The following is a 22148-nucleotide window of genomic DNA, read 5'->3' as shown; positions in this document are numbered from 1 at the left end:
CTTTGCATAAAATACCAAGAAAACTAATTAGGGCAATAAAGCATGATGATTTTTGTCAGGCAGTCAGAGGAAGTGAGCAACCCTTTCTGATTTTTCTCTTTACTTTTGTGTGTGTGTGTGTGTGTGTCTGCGCACACATTAGCAAGTTGCAAGACTTTGTAATGAGAAATTATTTTGCAGTCAACAACAGAAAGCAAAAGCTTGAAGGAAGCAGAAAGGAGTAAAGTCTTTTGCAGAAGAATGGTATATACCAGGGGTCTCCAACCTTGGCAACTTTAAGCCTGGCAGACTTCAACTCCCAGAATTCCAGAAAAACCAGCAAAGCTGGCTGGGGAATTCTGGGAGTTGAAGTCCGCCAGGCTTAAAGTTGCCAAGGTTGGAGACCCCTGGTATATACAGTTTAGAATGGCATTTGTATTTCCCCTTCCTTTTCCTATGCTCTCAGACAGAGACATATATGGGTAGTCCTTGACTTACACCAGTTCGTTTAGTGTCCGTTCAAAGTTACAATGGCGGTGAAAAATGTGACTTATGACCATTTTTCACAGTTTGCAGATCATGTGACCAAAATTCAGTGCTTGGCAACTGGCTCAGAGTTATGACCTTTCTGACAAGCAAAAGTCAATGAGGAAGCCAGATTCATTTAACAACCAGGTTACTAACTGGACAACTGCAGTGATTCTCTTAATAGCTGTGGCAAGAAAGATCATAAAATGGGCAAAATTCACTAAAAAAATGTCTCACTTAACAACAGAAATCTTGGCAATGACTCAATTGTGGTCATAAGTCGAGGACTACCTGTAAATGTTATATCATGTGTCCTTTCTATTGAGTTTACCAAGGTTTCTAGCTCCTCTCCTACTGGGTAGGAATTGGTGGTGTACAGTACATCCTGAATGGTATTTTTATTTATCTTGACCATCAGGAGGCAGTATACAACTGGTTCTATTTGGAATTTGCATAGCTGATTCTATAGAGCAGCAGTCACCAACTGGTGGTCCGTGAGAAAATTTTGGTGGTCCTCAGAAAAATTATTTGCATTTTTTATATTGCACTAAATCAGAGGTCCTCAAACTATGGTCCCTGGGCCGGATACATGCAATGAATGGTTGTGAGAATGTCTTCCCCTTTGGGGTCTTTTTGTGTGGGTCAGAGGGGGGCAGAAATTCCAACTTGGGGTCTGCTTCAGCCTTCTAGTATGGGGTTTTGGGCAAAGGCTAGAAGGAAGTGCTTCTGATGGCAAAGAGCCAGGGTGCCTTGTTCCAGTGGGACTGCCTCATGGCCTGGAACTGGCTGACCATCTGAGCCTGCTGAGCCTCCAGGTGCCGGTACCTGGCCTTGTACTTGGAAAGCCTATGCTCATGGTCCTCAGTGAGGTGCTTCTGCTGAGCCTCCTTCTTGGTCATATCCAATTTGAACTGAGCCAGATGTTTGGCCAATTTTTTCTCATGGTGGCTGCTTAGCTCCAACAACTGCTTCCTGTTGGGGCCCTAAGGAGCCTGGGGAAGCAAGGAGTGGCTGGGAGTAGCGAGTAGAGGCTGGTGAGGCCCCCTCCATGTGAGTGATACCGAGTTGGCCATGCCCACTCATTCACATGACAACCTAGCCATCCCTATCCAGCCGGTCATTAGGCAGATGATATTAGTGGTCCACAGGATTTAAAATTATGAATTTAGTGGTCCCTGGGGTCCAAAAGGTTGGTGACCCCTGCTAAGGAGGGCATTATTCAGATGCCCAGCAATGTTGCAAGAACAATATTGGAACAACAGGTGGAAGCTGTGGCCAGGCTGCTGTTCCTGTGGCAAGTACATGGAGTTTGCAAAGCCAATAGGCCTTCTTGGTTTTGGCAACTATGCCTTCAAACAGAATGCATTAGGTCTCTTCTTCTTTGTATTCCATAACATAGTAAAAACAAAGTACATTTGTGTCTGTCTATCTGTCTGTCTGTGTGCCCATGCACATGCCTTCCAAGTCAATGTTGACTCCTGGAAAGTGTCTGGACAAGTAACTGCCGTGTTTTGTTCAATAAAGCATTTGAGTAGTCCCTATATCAAATTAAAACAAGACAACATAAAGGACACATGCAGTGGCACAAGTGTTAACTAACTGTGGTGAAGTTGGGTTGTTGGTTATAGGTAGTTTGAAATGTCTCATATCTTATAAAAGAGTCAAGGGAAGCGTCTTCAAGCAAATGGACAGCACAAGGATCTCTTGGAACTACCTGGTTTATAAGGCATGTGATTTACGATGGACATGATACAGATTTTAGGAGTACAAATGTAGATGTTGTGGCTTTGCCCCCAATTGGAAGCAGAAGCAGCACTGAAATGATCCAATGCAGCCTTTCCTAATTTAGCGCTCTTGAAATATGATTGACTACAATTTCCATTCTCCCCAAAACATGCCGACTGTCAGAGAACAAAGGTTGTAATCGATATATTTGGGGAAAGTTAGCCTAATACCCGCCCCAAACTATTATGTGCTTAGATCAAGGAGAATAGTAGGTTGAAGATAATTGAATTATGTTCATGATGAAATCAAGAAATATGCTTCAGGCAAACCTGTCTTTTGGTCAGGGCAGGTTCTATAAGCTTTGTTGCTTTTGCAATTAAGTTGTTCAGTTGTAATGAGACTGAAACCTATTTCTCACTTGGAGAATCGCAACCACTTCAGATTGTGGCTGGGGGCTCACAAGATTGTATTTACTTTAGTGGAATAAAAACAATATATTTGAGGCAGTTTACAAACACCATAAAAGCAATATAAAGCAAAAGGATCTGTTATAATTCGGATGATCTAAAGCTTTCCTCGGTTAAGAGGATTCATAAAACATAGCATACGGAAAGTGAGATAACTTTTCAGGGATGAAATGAGTGTAGAAGTTAAAGTAAGTAGGTTCAAAATACCCACCACCACCCCGTTTTTATTTTTACTCTATATAAGAATGATTAAGAAATTCTGAGACATATCTGCTTTCCAGATCAATTCAATCTTTGGAGGGAAGATTGTGCATAACAGAATATCTGTTTTCATTGTAGAAATATATTATTTCGTAGCCTATAGCTAACACTGTAAATACAATTTGACGCCAGGAAGAAATAGTCATTTGGTTTTTCTTCAAAACCTTAGTATTCTATAATATCTCATGCCACTCTATACCTTGGGAGGGGCATTCAGATTTTGATGTATTTTATTTCTTTTCACATTAGTTTGCTTCAAACAGAGCGAATGCACAAACATATCTGCCTGAAAATTCACATTTGTGTTGAAATCAGAATAGCTTGCTGCGCATCACATGCAAATACACATCCCCTCAAAACAAAAGAGGAATTGATTTTAATTCCTTGAATACTGATTTATAGAACTTTTAGAAATAATTACTTCTATAGTGAGGAGGATTATTTATTTTTTATTATATCTTTTTATAATAATTTTTTTCTATAAACAATTTAAGGCAGTGAACATATCTAATACTTCTTCCTCCTCCTATTTTCTCCACAGCAATAACCTCTGAGGTAGATGTTGAGACTCTATGAGGCTTTCATGCCTAAGGTAGGACTAGAATTCACAGTCTCCCAGTTTCTAGCCTGAAGCCTTAACCCCTAGACCAAACTGTATCTCCTATGAACTTGTTTTGTCTTCTCTTCATTGGTTATAGGTGGACTATCAATCTTTAGATTTAAGCCACACCTGAACTGGACAGTGGACAACCCTTCAAACAGAAGGCACCTCTAAATACAACATGGTTATATCCAACACACAAATATAGAACTATTGTCTGTAAAACTGGACAACTTGGCTTCCTACTATAATTAAGCTAATGAAAAAGTGGTAGGATTTTATCAACTCTAAAGTATGAAAATTAGGAGCTATTGAAAAGATTAGTGGTGTACACCTTTGCAACCATTCTTAGATAACTAACTGAAAAATGAACTACTTTTTTTAAAAAAAAAGTGCTAAAAGGAAAATGATTTTGATCAAATTCTCATGGATGGCTGCAGAATTCAGAAAAGCATGAATGTGATTATCCCACCAACAGAAAACAAATGGTAAAACAATAACGAAGAGCACTATCAAAATAAATTCTAAGGACATTCTGAAGAACTTTTCAGACTGTGGTAGAAACAAACTAGCATACAATTGAGGGTGAAAAAAAATATATTTTCCAACATTATACACAATAGTGTGTAAATTTACTCCATACGTTTACACAATAGCTTGGAGGGGACGACTCAGGATATTGGACTTTCTTTCTGAGGCAATGAGCTCAGTGGCATCTGCAGCAAATTGCAGGGATACTAAAATTGTGACACCCGCATAGTAATGAAACTATTGCCATTATGTCCTTGCATCCCAAAACCTGACTCATGTCACTTGTACAATGATGTCATTCTTCACTTTTGTCATTTGTTCCCTCTTGCCTCTTTCCTCCAAAGGGATCACCCAGGAATATACAACTAATGTCCCTACTCAAATACTTGGGACAGTTTTTACTTGTTTTATGAATGCAGGCAAGCATTGCCTTTAAATCCCATTGATTTCAGTTAAGTGATAGATAAAACAGGCTTATCACTGAAGAGATCACAGAAATCAGTGATACTTAACAAGTGTTTAACTTTAGCTGGATCATGAGGGGAGATTTACAAAATGTCCAAAAGTGATGCCGATTCAATCTCTTTTATTGACCTGCATGATGCGCTATAAATATTTATCTCCAGGAACAGAGCATGTTTTAAATTGATGGTTTTATAATAATGTGTGGGTGGAACTTCAGAACTAATAATATCTAATCTTTGTTTTGAAGATTGAAATATACAGCAGCTTTGAACCTTGCAAGGACAAATTTCTCTTTAGAAGATTGCTCAATTCAAGTCCAGTGAAAGATAAAAAAGAGAAGAGCACAGGCCTTGATGCTGCCCATCAGTGGTGTGGATGGCAGTCTAAACAATTACATAAGTCACCTGGACCAATTTTAACTAGTTTCCCCCCCCCTTCCTTTTATAACGCAACGTCTGTACACTCATGCAACACTCAATGCATTCTTTGTATTGTTTGCACTGGGCAAAATAGTTGTTTCCTGCAACTATTTCTTCCTGTACCTAGTTTTTCTAGACCTCTTTTATGTTTGTTTGTTTGTTTTTAATGGTTGTTTTCAGTGTGGCTTCTATGAGAAAAAAAGTACAAGTAATAGAAAAAATATATAAACTCAAGTTGCTAATATGAATGTCTTTATACAAAGCCATCATACAATCATACTGTAAATACAGTTTGGGTTGTTTTAACTTTTCTCTATTGGTAACATCCAAAGATGGCAAAAGCCACAGCACTATCCTTCTAATTTTGTCCCAGATTAATCCAAAATTAATTTGTCAATTATCAAAAGCTTGAAAAGATACGGAAAAATAAGCCGGGAGGATGGGGAGGGCAGAGCAAAATTGCTGAATAAAAGCTTAGTAAATCTTTTATGTTTGAAAACCTCATAATCCCGTCCCCCCATTCCCCAAAAAAGTTTTGTGAAAGTTGACACATGCCAGTGTTTTCCCCTACCAAACATCCATTGTAGGAAGGGGTGGAAGTGGAAGATAAGTACCAGAATCAAGCAGCTTGTAGATGGTAGGATGTCCAGTTGTGCTTAAAGATGTAATTTCATCTAGTCGGGGTACAGAGGTTTCAAAGCACCTGGCTGAACAACTTGCTTCTGTTTAGATTAAGCAGGCAAAGCTTACTGCAATTAACATAAAGTCTTCAACAGACAGCCCAAGAGTATATGTGAGCAGCAGAGGAGGCCAGAAGCTTGGCAGAACTTGGAACAAACAGTATTCATGAAAGCACAGCAGCTGAATCTGCTTAGTGGTCTTTTCTTCCCAAATCCCTTCCCCGCTCCTCCCCTCCCCTTCCTCCCTCCCTCTCTCTCCCTCTCATATATGCTAATTAACATATTTTATTATTAAATGCACAAAGCCATAATTAAGTAAGATTACCACAAATTGGGTGGCCCAGCCAGTTTCTATTATCTGCCGGCTGCACAGCCCAGATCTAAGTGCCAGCATCCATATGAACAGTTCATCTTTTTCTTCACGGCAGTATGCTTGCAATCCCATGCTTGATTTGGTCGAAGCTGACAGCCAAGAAGGAACACGCTGCCTTTGGACAATGTTCTGTTTGAGAGTTGGAGCAGGGGCGGGGGGCGGGGGAGTTGAATGATGCAGTCTGACCAAACCGAAGCTGACTGGCCTTTGCTTCCTTTTCTGTTTTCTGATTTATCTCCAGATGGAAAATGCCTCCAGTGCCCCAGCGTTCTTGTCAACTTTATCTGAAGGAGAAGATCTGATCTTTGGAACTCTCTATTCATTCTTTGGTAAGCTTGGGAGGAAGGGAAGCATTTTTGCAAGAAAACAATTTGGAGAGTAATCACCCTGTTGGATGAGGCCAAGGCCTGTATTATTCCACATCTCACCCCTCACTTTTTAAAGCAATTCAAGTTAGTGATCATTGTGACAATAAATTCTATAGGTTCATTATGGTACATCCCGGGCAAATTATTACTGTATATTCTTGGGACTGTCCTAAGTTTTCTTCCCATTAACTCCCAGCATTGCAAGCTTTCTTTTTTATAAATAAATATTTGGAATTTTGGAATTTGTTTCAAAAAGCATCTTATTTTCTTGCAAGTACTTGACGAGTTTGCATGGCTGGAAAATCAATCACAAGATTTTAAAATTTAGTGGATCAAGGCAACACTGCCTAAGACAACATCCAGAATTTAAAATTTCCTAAGAATTAAAATCCAGGCATCATGTATTCAGTGTTTTTTTATTAATAAAATTTATAATAAATGGATAGCATTTCCCTTCAGGCTACATATCTCCGTATACATCTCCACCTCAAGCAGAAATACATTGTTCAGGTGTTTATTCAACAAGCAGATGGCCTGAAACTCTCCCTTTTAGCTAGAATGAAACATGATTAGTATTTTTAAAAATAAAGCAAAAGTTGCTGAAGAAGAGGCTGGAAACCACATTTCCCTTCCTCAAACTTAAACTAGAATCTGCAGGAAACACAATTTTCAGGTACCATTATTGTAACAGAGGCCACATCTATTCAGAAGTTTATCTATTTTTTGGGTACAAATGAAAAATTAACTAAGGATGTGTTGGAAGAAATGTCCTTCTGGGTTCAGTTCCAAGTGGGGAAAAAGACACTGGATTCATGGAAGTTGCTTGGAAAGAAGGTTTATTGATGAACAGGATCACATGGCTTCCTGAGTTCTGGAGTAGGAAAAGGGCCGAGATGCTGAGAGTGCCTTGGTTTTATGCCCTCTGTTGGGCTTTGAATTTGAGCTTGTATTATGATTCGTTGTCAGACTCCCATGGGGCCATGCAGGGGCAACTCTGTAGGCTGTCCTGAGTCCCAAGCTTGCTTGAACCTTGCTGGGTGATGCAATCTCCCCAGGTGCCATGTGGTGAGCTCTGTTGCTAGATGGGTAAAGGGCTAATCCTACCTTTGTTGGATTTTGTTGGTGAGGGTATTTGCTTATGAATAGACCTAACTATCTCTTTATCTCTTAAGTGCTGACGTCTGCTGTGGAGTATTGAGGATAGTGGGGGCTATTAAGAGTGAGTCAGCTTCCTGCCTAAAAACATGTTTCTCCATTTCTCATCCAGGGAAATATAATATTCTGCCTTTTTAATATTTCCTAGAATATTTCATTTTCCTAGGAGACTAGAGATGGGTTTCAGCAGGTTCTGACCATTCTGGAGAACCGACAGCGGAAATTTTGAATAGTCTGGAGAACCGGTAGTAAAAATACTGACTGGCCCTGCCCTCATCTATTCTCTGCCTCCCGAGTCCCAGCTGATTGGGAGGAAATGGCGATTTTGCAGTAACCTTCCCCTGCCATGCTCACCAAGCCACGCCACGCCCACCAAGCCATGCCCACAGAACCGGTAGTAAAAACATTTGAAACCCACCACTGTAGGAGAGGGTGGTGCTAACTTCCTACAGATGGCACCAAGTTTAATTTCATTTCTGTACCTACTTTATGATGTCATGAAGTCTGTCTGTTAATGCTTGAGATACTTATGTTCCCTGGCCCATCAGAGCTATTTCATTATGAGTAGAATGTGTCTGCCAAGAATTGTATATTATCTTTTATTGTATCTCTATGGAAAATTCATTTCAGATACTTTCTGTGTTTAAAATACCTGTACATTTCTCCTCTTTGCCCTGAAATGTTTTACATATGATTACTTAAAGGGGAGGGGAGTATCGTCTTCTCCTTTTTTTAAAGAATAATTGTATTACTTGTCACAGTGATCTATCTTCCAAATGGAGTGGGAGATGCTACTTATCTCACACTACAGGCCAAGGATGTGATCCTGTAAAATGTATTTCATTTTTACTGAGTTTATTTTCCCACCAGTTGCGAGTGAGTTATGCTGGCTGTGGGGTCCTTGCCCATCCCACATGTCACATTTTAAGGGGAATACAGAAGGTAAAAACTTTGTCCTGAAAGATAGCTGGTGGTAGCAATAATTACCAGACAGTTCCAGAAAGGTAGGGCTAAGGGGTATATAGTCAGAGAATATCTAGAAACGAAGGTTGAGTCTTTCATTCGATAGACTCATTTACTCTAGGCATGAATAATGATGCAATTAAATAGCAATAGCAATTGCACTTAGACTTATATACCACTTCATAGTGCTTTACAGCCCTCTCTAAGTGGTTTACAGAGCCAGCATATTGCCCCCAACAATTTGGCTCCTCATTTTATCAACCTTGGAAGAATGGAAGGCGGAGTCAACCATGAACCTGGTGAGATTCGATCTGCCAAACTGCAGGCAGCCAGCAGTCAGCAGAAGTAGCCTGCAGTAATGCACTCTAACCACTGCGCCACTATGCCACTGCAGCTCAGAAAAAAGTTTTTCTTTTTTTAAAATTGACAAAAGTGTGAGTGCAGCATGTTCTTAAAGCAAATGCATTTTTCAGGTTTCGGAGCTGATCTGAAAAAAAAGACATCCATTTTTTAAAATCTACTTATTAAAGCAGCCATATCCTTTTTCCCCAGGCTCCTTAAGCATTTTCTTCCAACTCTTTTGTCAGCATTGCCAAACTTAATACTTATGTGCTTAACATATTTACAGATTGCTTTCTAATCCTATTCACCCACATAGCAGCAGATCTAGCATCAGCACAGGGCATCCTTAGGCAACTAGTAGGCTTCATCACAAATGCATTGTTCCAGGTTTTTCTTTAAACAATGTTTGACCAGTGTCTTGATCAGCAACAGGCAGGTATCCTGTTCCAGTTTGTTTGTTTGTTTGATTGATTGATTGATTGATGAGATTTATATTGCCTCCTATTTGCACATGGTGACTCAAGACGGCTTACAAGAATATAAAAACATCACCTAAAAACAATAAAATTAATAAAAGAGAATCATATATAATATGATTATATACCCCACCCCGGCGACAACACATCTTACGAGCCATTTAATGGGCTCCATCCTGCTCTGCATTCCCCAGGCCCACTGGCAGAATCAGGTCTTCAGTGCCTTCTGGAAGAGTGTTAGAGTGGGGGTCATTCTAATCTCTGAGGTAATGATGTTCCAGAAAGAGGAAGCCACCACAGAGAAGGCCCTTCTACTGGATCCCACCAGGTGTATCTCCCTAGGGGATGGGACCCATAATGTTCCTTGCAGGGGTGGGTTCTAATTTTTTTTACTACCAGTTCTATGGGTGTGGCTTATTTTGTGGGCATGGCTTGATGGTCATGTGACAGTGGATGTGGTTTATTTTTGGGCGTGGCTTGATGGTCATATGACTGGGTAGGCGTGGCCAACTCAATGTCTCTCATGTCAAGGGGTACCTCGCCTGGCCCCTCCCCTCCCAGCCATTCCTTGTCACACCCAGCCTCAACATATCTATAGTTCTGCAAAAATGTTGTTCATCTTTTTTCAACTTTATTATCTACATACTATAGATCAGGGGTCTCCAAACTTGGCCACTTTAAGACTTATGGACTTCAACTCCATATGGGCCGGTGAATAGCGCAGGCTGGTAAAGCCTGTTATTAAGAACACAAAGCCTGCAATTACTGCAGGTTCAAGCCCGGCCCAAGGTTGACTCAGCCTTCCATCCTTTATAAGGTAGGTAAAATGAGGACCCAGATTGTTGGGGGGGCAATAAGTTGACTTTGTAAAAATATACAAATAGAATGAGACTATTGCCTTATACACTGTAAGCCGCCCTGAGTCTTCGGAGAAGGGCGGGGTATAAATGTAAACAAAAAAAAAACAACTCCCAGAATTCCTCAGCCAGCTTTGCTGTCTTAAAGTCTTAAAGTGGCCAAGGTTAGAGACCTCTGCTATAGATGCACTTTCATGGACCACTGAAAGGAGGAAATGGCTCACATGCTTTGCCCAAGAGTGTGATAGGCAACAGTCTTTTAAGAGGCTACTAGAAAGAAGGAAGGGAAGTATTTTTCAAAGCACCAGAAGGCAAAACAAGAAGCAATGGATGGAAACTCAACAAAGAGAGAAGCAACCTAAAACTAAGGAGAAACTTCTTGACAGTGTGAACCTGTGGCTCAGGCTGTAAGATAGCCTGTTATTAAACACAGCTGCCTGCAATTACTGCAGGCTCGAGTCCCACCAGGCCCAAGGTTGACTCAGCCTTCCATCCTTTATAAGGTAGGTAAAATGAGGACCCAGATTGTTGGGGGGACAATAAGTTGACTTTGTATATAAATATACAAATAGAATGAGACTATTGCCTTACACAATGTAAGCCGCCCTGAATCTTCGGAGAAGGGTGGGATATAAATGTAAATAAAAAAACCAAAAACCTATATAGGTTTCAGTCATAATTTCACATATAAAATAGCCATTCATGTAATACAACCTGCATATTGTTCAAAACAGTCATTAGTATTATGGCTGATGTTTGACAGCAAGCCTAAAATCCCCATTCCCTCCCCACTCCAGGGGAAGGTTACTTCAAAATCCCCATTTCCTCCCCCATCCCACTAATCTGTTCTGGGAAGGAATCAAACTCCCCCCTCTTCATTTCCCAAATAAAATATCCCAGATAATTAAGGAATAATCAAGCTGCTAGCAAGGAACCTGCCTGGAATTCCACATTCCTGCCAGCTGCATAAAGGAAACTTTGTAAGCAGAGATCATAGAAAGTAGAAGCTGGAAGTTTGGCTCCATTTACAAGCAGGCAGAAAACTCATTCAAGACAGGATACTTCACAATGGAAATCGCCCAAACCTTTTTAGAAACACAAAGCCCATGTTGCACAAACCCCAAAACTTCAAAAACATTGAACCATATAAGAATTCCTCCTCTTATCCAATTTGTTGTTCAGCTGACCCAAAAAGGAGCTTCTAGCAGCTCTGTCAATTTAAAACGACAGTGTTTCTCCCCACCCCCCACTTGTTTGCCAAACGATCTCCTGGCTGAGAAGCAAGCCGATCAGTTGGGAGGCTTCTTGGCTTCTCAATTTAATGGGACGGTGTCTTGTTTTTTTTTCTCTTCTTCGACAAGTGAGTCTTGATTTTTCCCTTCTAGCTGATCAGCTGGGAGTCCAGAGGCAACAATAGATTGGGGGCGGGGCCAGGCAGAATTTTTACTACCGGTTCTCCGAACTACTCAAAATGTTTACTACCGGTTCTTGCGAATTGGGGAGAACCGGTAGCAACCCACTACTGGTTTCTTGCCTACCCACTCTGGTGGGTTGGGTAGATGTGACCAGCATCATGCCATGCCCCTGGTCATCACACATCCAGTTAGAACTGGAAGAATAGAATAGCATTTCAACTGAAACTCAACGCACACAAACCCAGCCTTCTGCCTTCCCAGGGACTTGTCCGTTTTAGTCTGCCAGAAGCAGCAGTAGAAATTATCAGTGATAGTCCTGTCTGCTTCTTGGAGATGCTTAATGATGCACTGAAAAAGGGATCACTGCTGTCAGAGAGAAAAGGGATTGATGGTCCCTTGGCAAAAATAACATCTGAAATGAAGTGATCAACTTGGAGTCTGACCAGGCAAAGCAATCTTCAACTCTGGGTGTTGAAGTCCACAAGTCTTAAAGGGACCAAGGTTGGAGACCCCTGATCTAGATCTCAGGGCACAAGTCAGTCAGGTCCCAGATTTCTAGTGACAATAATTTTTTTTGTCTTTTAATGACCCTGTAATCCCTTACATCAGGGTGGTGTCAGGGCAACTAAATGAAGCTGAATATTTACTGGCCAGATAACCTTCCTATCACCAATGCAGAGTTCACAACAGATAATTTCTCATGTGCCCAGAGAGAGAAATATCTGCTGCTATCTAGGATCAAACTCACAACCTCCTGATCGTGAGGCCAGAGCTCCACCTCCAGGCCACTGCACCACTTTCTAGTGTCAATATCTGACTTGGATATATGTGGAAATATTTAATGGGGTATGCCATAAAAATTATTATGGACATCCGGCTTTGAAAAGATGTCGCTCTGGCGGCTGCTGCTGCTGCTGCTGCTGATGATGATGATTTTTATTTCATCTTCATGTAGAACATCTTGGAAGCAAATTTCTTTGTATTCATAACCAGATCATTCTGATCAGGATCTGGTTGTCTATTCAATTTCTGTCTTGTTTTTAAAGAATTCTATATTCATATTCTGCAGCAAGCACAGCTGAATTCTGCAGTCTGCATACATTAATGAAACTGATGATATTTGCACAGCTTTCTCTTTTGGCATAATTTTGTATGTAATATATTACTGTTCCATATTCTTTAGCTGACACAATTGAATACATAATACTGGAGATAAAACTTTTCCATCCATCCCAAAAGGGTCACCCTTTCATCTTTTTTTTTCATCATTGCTGAGCAGTCTTTAATCTCAGTTTCAAATTCTTCCATTTACAAACTCACATATCTATATTGCTAGTCAGTGTAGTGCAATTTTTATTTTTATTTATTTATTTATTTTGTCACAACAATATATGTTGGTATCATACAAAAAGATTATATAGTATATAAACACATATATGAGTAAATAATAGGAGGTATAAGCATATATATATATATATAGGAAGAAGAAAAGAAAAACATCAAGACAAATGGACTTCAACTCCCAGAATTCCCAGCCAGCATGGCTGACTGGGGGAATTCTGGGAATTGAAGTCCACATATTTTCAACTTGCCAAGGTTGAGGAACGGTAATATAATGGGACATGATATATACAGTAAAGAGACTCAATTCAACATTAGCAAAGAAGCATATATTTCTCACTGCTCCTGAAAGAAACAGATAGCAAGCCAGCTTGAGGATCACAGTGAAATTTGCACTGCGTATAGCTCTTGTTGCTCTTAATTCCACTCCTATACCTCTTAACACCTCAGTCTAATGGTAGGTTCAATCCTGGAGACTCTCAGCACCTCCAAGCATTTCTGATGGAGGATCTCAAGTGTATATTCAATCAAACTTCAAAATGTTTTTCAAAAGTGTTCCACAAATGTGTCCTAAATAGCTATCACTTTTAGCCAAAAATAGAACTGTCTGCCTTTCTGTTACCAAATTAGAATTAGAATGTGACTTTGAATATACTGTGCTTACTGCGTGAGGGAAAAAAATGGTTCCAGAGAAGAAAGTTTCTCCAACAGTCCTTGCGGTTTGTTTATTCTCCATCCCCTCAAATGACTTTTGGATGACATGCATTAATTTGTCATTGACCACCAAATCAGCCTTTAGCAACCATCTCAACATTGTGAGCCTGACTGACAAGATCCTTGCAACACCATTCCATGTTTTCAGTTCATTCAGAAATCAGCCTCAGTAAAAGACAGGTTTCCTCCTGGGAACACTTTGAGTAGCAGGCAGGTATTATACTTTGTCTGCTTTACACTTTAAGAAAAGAGGAACGGACAACCTTGTTCTCGAAAGAGTCTTGAAAGGGCACAAACACTTGATTCCATAGGACTTAAAGATGAAGGATGTCAACATGCTCATATAATGTGGAGTGCACTCTGAAACCAAAGTCCATTAACTGTGAGACAAGTATGTTGATTACTGTAAGGCAGCCTTCCAGCTGCCTTACTGGGTTCCCAAATCCCTGGCCATCAACTGGAGGGCGTGAGGATCAGAAAAGGCAAGTGACATCTCTTCAGATTTGCAGATAGGCATAAAGGATATCTCAGCTGCAGAAGTGTGTACATATTGATTTCCAATGACTGTCTATGGACAGATGACCTTAACATATTGAGCAATTTTTGTAAGACTGTATTCAATTCTATAAGAGTGATGGACTGATGAAGATAGTCTGCTCCAGACATCAGACAGACATATTGGGTTTTCTGAAAAAGTCTGGGAAATTATCCAATAATCTTCTAGGAAGGCCCCTTGCACATCTTCCTAACCTCTGGAAGGCTATTTGGATGAGACTACCCGCAAGTCATATCTCCTTCCTCACAGATCCTGATGGACTCATTGGTTTTCTGAGGAGCCTCTGGAGACAAAGTGAATGAAAGATGCCTGGAGCATGGTGACAGCAACAGGGAAATATTCTCTGTTTCTCTGTCCTGATTGTGTTTGCAGATTCATGTCCAGCACCTGTCAGGGTTTCAAGTAATAGATCCATCGCAAGCAAGACTCTGAGGCAAGTAGATTCCTCAAAGAATAGCTTTATTGGCAATATCGGACTGGCACATATCTGTATACAGACACATATTTGTATGTTTGTTATGTAGTATTGCCTCAATCTAGGCCATTTGCCTAGATTAAATTTCCAATTTAAAATCCTCAATAACAATCAAAGCAGGTCCACAATTTGGAGATCCTCTTGGAGACATGGCTCCTTCTAGAACAGGAGGTGGATGCTGTAGCCAGGGGTGCACCAACTGCATATTTTTCTGAACTAGGAAGCCATGATGACACTGAATCAATCATGCCCTTCTCATACTCCACCTAGCTTATTACAATGCATTCTACATGGAGATATCTTGAATTTCAACTGGAAGCTTCAATTGGTCCAAAGTGCAGCAGACCATTTGCTAATCGAGGGCAGCAGATTTAGCCATATGACAGCCATGCTATAGCCACTATACAAGTGACCAATTTGCTTCTGTATCCAATTCAAAGTGTTGGTTATCTATACACTATGAAAACTCTTGCGTCCATTTGATTGCTTGTAACTTTCAGTTGACTGAAATGATACATCATAGTGTAACAATTTTTGAATCTGGGACCCATGAGTGGCATGGGGTTGAAATTTGGCAAAGTTGTAGCCATGTCTGTGCTGCTGCAATAAGCCACAGTTATGTCATTGTCATTTCCAATGGACTCTGCCAGCTTCCGACAAAGAAAGTCAATCTGTGCCATCAGGATCACCTGAATGGTGCAAATTGGTGTGGAGCCGTCTTGGAACTGTTGAAAGAACTGTGTTGTAGTGTTGTATATTTTGGGAAACACACAGATCTTTACCCTCACATTATTTCCTCAGAAGGGTCTGACAATCCAAGCTATTGTACCTTCTGTACATTCACGGGATTTTTTTCTTCTCCCCAGCTTTACTTCTCCATCTCTAACTATTGTCAATCTCAATGAATGGGAAACCTGTGGCTTTTTGATATTGCGGAAGTATAACTGCCAGCATCCTAAGCCAGAATATCAAATAGCTGAGAGTTTAATCGGGCAACCTTTGGAAGCCACTGACAATGTCTGTTGTTCAGTTTTCCTATCATAACAACATTATTAACCTACTTTCAGCTCATCCAGGATAATGTGACTGTCATATCTCGGCTGTAAAACTCTGGCTGTAAAACTCAGTCTATGGAGCGTCTCAATTATCCAGGTCATGGTTGTCCCAAAGATATTTCCGAAAGACGTTTCATTTCTCTCACCCAAGAAGCTTCTTCCGTTCAGTTCTTTTTCGGTTTTTTAAAAACTGAAGAAGCTTCTTGGATTAGAAGCAAAACGTTTTCAAGGCAAAAAAAAAAAAAAACCCAAGAAAGTCTAGTTGTCTTTTGCAAAAGCACCTTTGCGACATCTGGAGGAGATGGCAGATAAGAGATATGTTGAGTGGGTATCTCATTTTATGCAATCCCAGATATGGTAGGACTATAGAATATCAAAACTCAGCACTCTTCGTATTAGACTTTGATAAAGTTCTGAGTAAACGAATAAGGAATTAGTGCGTCCAAAAAATTATGAAGAGGAAACATGAATATGTAGATCCCATTTTTTTCAACTGAAGTGATTTATACTCAGAACTCCAGTGCATGTTGAGTAAGAATGAGCCCCAAAGGATTTGGGGGAAGATAAAATCACTAGAGCAGCTATATTCTATCTTCAGCATGTTACTGTTATCATAATATTTAATTTGCAACCCAATCTATCAGGCAGTCATTCCAAATGCCCCAAACCTGTCCTTGGAGTAATGGGGGGGGGGCTCCTTTGTGAATTATGTAGGAAAACACTTTTTAAATGAAATTAGCCTGACTTAATGGAAAAGGAAAATCCTAGGCATTAAATTTTAATTACCAGTGTTGTCTCAAGTATGTTCAAACAAAATAACATCTTGTCTCCTTAGCTTCAGTTGCGTAATATTTTCTTCCTCTCTTTCACTTATTTTGGCATGTAATATATTATTGTATAAAATAATTCTATGAGAGAGAGAGAGAGAGAGGGAGAGAGAGGGAGGGAGGGAGAGGGAGAGAGAGAGAGCTTATAATTTATCTCAAACCAGTAAAATAAATCTCTGCCAGAAATGGTTGTAAATGGCTGTTTAATTAGAATGAAGCTTGCAATCAAAACCCCTCAAAATAAACACTATACTGTTCAACATTTTTCAATAGGGTACTGATTCTTAACAAAAGTTAACTGAATTCTACTTGAGAAATGTTGTGATTAATATAGTTTTAGCCAAAGGACCAAGCAAGACAAACTTTTATAATTAACAGCTGTCTTATTCACATTTTATGGGAATTTAAGTGCAACAGAAATGGAGGCACCAGGCTGAGAAAGGATAAAATATGGAAATGGACACTTAAACTAGGTGTTGCAATGGCCATATATTAAAAAGCTTGGGAAATAGGATCAAATCGGAAAAGAACATTGCTGGTTGATTGTACAGATAGCCTTTGTGAAAAATTGGCCCAGATCCTATAACAAACTTAACTATATTAAGTGGGGAGGATTGTAATATATTGTGGGAACACCATAAATGAGTTAATTGATTTAGTCAACTAATCTCCAGGAGATTAAATTTAATCCAAAACAAACTGAATCATCTCTACAGCAATGTTTCTCAAACTTGGCAACTTTAAGATGTGTGGACTTCAACTCCCAGAATTCCCCAGCCAGCTCTGCTGGCCTGGGAGTTGAATTCTACACATCTTAAAGTTGCCAAATTTGAGAAACACTGATTTGCAGGATTAAATTAATTCTACCCAAACAGTTATGTGGTGGGAATATTTAATTTGTCTGCATATTTAGTCATCCAAGAAAAAAATATTGGAGAAAAAGAGTGGCTGAAAAAGTAAGACTTTCCATTTTACAACTCAGTATCAAATCCTTGCAATACTGAACATATCTTTTTAATACTGACTGGCTCCATTGCCCAAATCAGCTGTGTTGCTGTCTGTGTAGCCTTGGAGATAGGCTAATATTTCCTGACACCTCATCTAACTGTCCTGATTCATGGCTTTAAGGGTTATCAGAGAAAGTAAATGGGGACTCTAGAATCCCAAAACTGTAGATTATAATGCAGCAGTGATTGTGTATTGCCAGAATTAGTAGTAAGGTTTTTTGACTAGGTTAGTAACCGAGTTAAACATATTGTCTGAACAGAGCCATGCTCTTGCAAAGAAAGAAACAAAAGAAGATTCAGGCTATAAAGCAATTGTCCCCATCCAATGCCTTCCAGAAATTGGGATTACATCTCTCAAAATTCCAAACCAACGTCGCCAATAATGCACCAGGAAAATATCAGGTCAGGAAGGAGTACCCTAAATATGTATAAACTTTGCTATAATTATCATGACTATATAATGGTTGCTATTAGATGTCGTTGTAGATGCAGTTCTTATGCAATCCATAACAGTTTATAAATATAGTGGCTGAATATGCCATCTTCTTTTTCCAGGTACTAAATCACAATTTTGATTTGCTTTCAGGTGTGGTGTCTCTCTTTGGAAATTCGCTTCTTCTATGGGTTGCCTACCGGAAAAGAGCCCTTCTGAAGCCTGCAGAATTCTTTATTGTGAATCTTGCCATCAGTGACATAGGCATGACTTTGATCTTCTTTCCACTGGCCACACCATCCTTCTTTGCACACAGGTAGCTCCATCCATTCAGCCATTTAATTGATATAATTGGATTTCTTTCTTCCCTTCAGAAGATCAGTGTGGTTTCCATTGACTCAGTTTTCTTCTTGGTACTTTTTCAAGAGTGTGGTAATCAAGATTTAACATAGGTATATTATTTTGAAGCCATGTATATGTTTAAAAAATCAGATAGAAGGGAGAAACAGTAGATCCAGAGCAGAGAATGATGGAGTTTAGCTGTTTCCTCCATGACCTCATTTTCAAACTATTAATAATATGGGATAAAATCAAGGAGTTTGTCTGCCTCCAGATAATGCAAAATGTAGTCACGATGTATCTGGAAAGTTCCAACTTAGTGGAAACTGACTTGGTCAAATGATGTTCAAGCAGAAGTTACCAAACCAAGCTGGTATCCTGGACAAATTTATTTATTTATAAAATGTTTAAACTTTCCAAATTTTGAAATTCTTTAAATGGTACAGAAAGAGCAACAGCAATAACAAAGCCAATGCAATAATAAATATGCATGAGTATAAAGTTAGAATTAAATACTGTATTAACACTTTCACATCAACTTGCCTGACACTGAAGATTCCCACCGATTGGAATTCAAAAATGTTCCAGAACAGCCATTTTTTTAAAGGGTGGGAGATGTTTGAGAGTGGTATACACAGTCAGCTACAAAGCACCTTTCAATCAGAAAGTAAACTATTAAAGATTGCACTCCCTCCCCTCCCAAACTTTCTGGGAAGGTTTTTACAATCTTAGCCTACCTTTATTATTATTATTATTTTCTAGGAAGGTGGATGCACTCTATTCAGGATACTGAGCTGTAATTACCCACTAATTTTATTCTCTAACAATACTTGGACTCTAACCTCTACATGGACTTCATTGGCACAATTAGGAAAAGGGAATGGTGCTTTACTTTGGTAGTATATTAATGTTTCTATTTCCCCTCCCCCCCAAGAAATGTTTTAAAAAATGAGAACTACGTGCGGTAGATGGCAGTGCAGATATTTAGAAAGCATGGATGAAGACATTGATGTCCATTGGACATACATTGAGGTCCTAGGTGCTAAAACAAGGGGACGCAATAGCTCAATGATTAAAGACATTGAGCTTGTCGACCAGAAAGCTGACAGCCCAGGTTCAAGACCCAAGCGCAGGGTAATTGGGTTAGCTCCCATTACTTACCTAGCAATTTGAAAGCATTGTAAATGCGAGTAGATAAATAGGTACCACATCGGGGGAAAGTAACATTGTTCTGTGCACCTTGGCCTATAGTCATACTGGCCATATGACCAGGGAAATGTCTTTGGGCAAGACTGACTCTCTCAGCTAAGAAATGAAGATGTGTACTGTTTCTAGAATCGGACACTACTGGACATTTTCTTAGATGCTAAAACATCTCTTTCCAATTAAAATACTGGAGACTTAATTTCTTCTGGTCATTTATTTTCCCATTATCTCTTTTTCTAGGTGGCTGTTCAACCATGCCATGTGTATCTTCTACGCCTTCTGTGGAGTTCTCTTTGGTCTGTGCAGCCTCACCAGCTTGACTGCACTGAGCACAGTTTGCTGCATGAAGGTCTGTTATCCAGCTTATGGTAGGTGGGACATGCGTCTTAAATGCCCTTTTCTTGCTGACTGTCTTAATAGTAATCCTGTTCATCTTGACCCTTGTTCCATCATCCCAAATCTTTCCCAGGATCGTACAATCATGGATCTCCTTTTTAAAAAAAATGAAACATTTCATTAGATTATAGAATAAAATACAAAAATGCAAAAGCAAATAATAGAACACAGTGGAGAGGAGAAAGGGAAACAAAAGTGAGGAGGGGAGGGAGAAAAGGGGAGAAAATAAATAAATAACTTCCCACTCTCTGTGTTGCAGTAGAATAAAGCATTAACATCGAACCTCAATTTTTTACTTTTCCATAATAATATAATAATATATAATAATATAAACTAGCCATTTCTACAACAATGCAGTCATGGATCTCTTAGCAATATGTCCCTTTGGAAATCTTTCCATTAAACAGTCTAGTCATCAAACCTTTGAAATAGCAACAATTGGCATAAAAAAGAAAAATAGCAGCTTCCAATTTTCCCTTTCTGTTTGCATATGTAGATTAGACCTCAGGCTCTTTTGCATTTAACCTGTAAGTTCTAAGGATCTGACGGAAGAGGCAACTTATTTTTCACCCCTGCCAATCCCTGGGGTATTTATTTAATTTATTTATTTATTTATTTATTTAAATTTTTATACTGCCCTTCTCCCGAAGGACTCAGGGCGGTTCACAGCCAAATAAAACCACAATAATAAATATAATAAAACAGTAATTAAAAAACCTATCAAATATGGCCCAATTTAAGATACATATAAAACAATAAAACCCAGTTAAAATTTACAACCCCAATAATAACATATAAAATTCTAAAATCTTATGCCAGTCCTGCTCGAAGAAATAGGTACGTCTTCAGCTCGCGGCGAAAGGTCCGAAGGTCAGGAAGTTGACGAAGTCCCGGGGGAAGTTCGTTCCAGAGGGTAGGAGCCCCCACAGAGAAGGCCCTTCCCCTGGGGGTCGCCAGCCAGCATTGCTTGGCCGACGGCACCCTGAGGAGTCCCTCTCTGTGAGAGCGCACGGGTTGGTGGGAGGCAAATGGAAGCAGAAGGCGGTCCCGTAAATAGCCCGGTCCTAAGCCATGGGGCACTTCAAAGGTGGTGACCAATACCTTGACCACAGGCAGCCAGTGCAGCTTGCGCAGGAGTGGTGTTACATGGGAGCCACGAGTGGCACCCTCTATCACCCGCACAGCTGCATTCTGGACTAATTGGAGTCTTCGGGTGCTCTTCAAGGGGAGCCCCATGTAGAGAGCATTGCAGTAGTCCAAGCGAGAGATAACAAGAGCATGAGTGATCGTGCATAAGGCATCCCGGTCAAGAAAGGGCGCAACTGGTGGATCAGGCAAACCTGATGAAAAGCCCTCCTGGAGATGGTCATCAAATGGTCTTCAAAAGACAACCGTCCATCCAGGAGAACGCCTAAGTTGCGCACCCTCTCCATCGGGGCCAATGACTCACCCCCAACAGTCAGCCGCAGTTGCAGCTGACTGTACCGGGGTGCCGGCATCCACAGCCACTCCGTCTTGGAGGGGTTGAGCCTGAGCCTGTTTCTCCCCATCCAGACCCGTAAGGCTTCCAAACACCGGGACAGCACTTCGACAGCTTCATTGGGGTGGCCTGGGGTGGAAAAGTACAGCTGCGTATCATCAGCATACAGTTGGTAACTCACCCCAAAACCACTGATGATCTCACCCAGCGGCTTCATATAGATGTTGAACAGGAGAGGCGAGAGAATCGACCCCTGCGGCACCCCACACGTGAGGCGCCTCGCGGTCGATCTCTGCCCTCCTGCCAACACCATCTGCAACCGGTCAGAGAGATAGGAGGAGAACTACCGATAAACGGTGCCTCCCACTCCCAAACTCCCCAACCGGTGCAGCAGGATACCATGGTCGATGGTATCGAAAGCTGCTGAGAGGTCTAACAGGACCAGGGCAGAGGAATAACCCCTGTCCCGAGCCCTCCAGAGATCATCAACCAACGCGACCAAAGCTGTCTCTGTGCTATACCCTGGTCGGAAACCAGACTGGAACGGGTCTAGATAGACAGTTTCATCCAGGTACTGGGGTAACTGACGTGCCACCACACTCTCTACAACCATCGCCACAAAACGAAGGTTGGAGACTGGACGATAATTTCCTAAAACAGCCGGATCCAGGGAAGGCTTCTTGAGGAGGGATCTCACCTCCTTCTTGAGGAGGG

At 40.5% G+C, this 22148-nt stretch overlaps 1 protein-coding gene across 1 annotated transcript in view; it reads left to right on the top strand.

Moving 5' to 3' along the window:
• The first annotated feature begins 6270 nt into the window (after positions 1-6270).
• Positions 6271-22148, top strand: part of LOC131195877 (opsin-5-like) — a 40700-nt gene continuing 24822 nt past the window's right edge. Inside the window, exons 1-3 of the mRNA XM_058178168.1 lie at positions 6271-6358; positions 18167-18329; positions 19799-19926. Coding sequence (XP_058034151.1) covers positions 6271-6358; positions 18167-18329; positions 19799-19926 — 379 coding nt within the window. The remainder of the gene's footprint in view (positions 6359-18166; positions 18330-19798; positions 19927-22148) is intronic.

The sequence above is a fragment of the Ahaetulla prasina genome, chromosome 3 (genome assembly GCF_028640845.1).
Source record: "Ahaetulla prasina isolate Xishuangbanna chromosome 3, ASM2864084v1, whole genome shotgun sequence".
Lineage (NCBI taxonomy): Eukaryota > Metazoa > Chordata > Lepidosauria > Squamata > Colubridae > Ahaetulla > Ahaetulla prasina.
The sequence above is the reverse complement of the archived record's forward strand: the minus strand, read 5'-3'. Positions and strand labels throughout refer to the sequence as shown.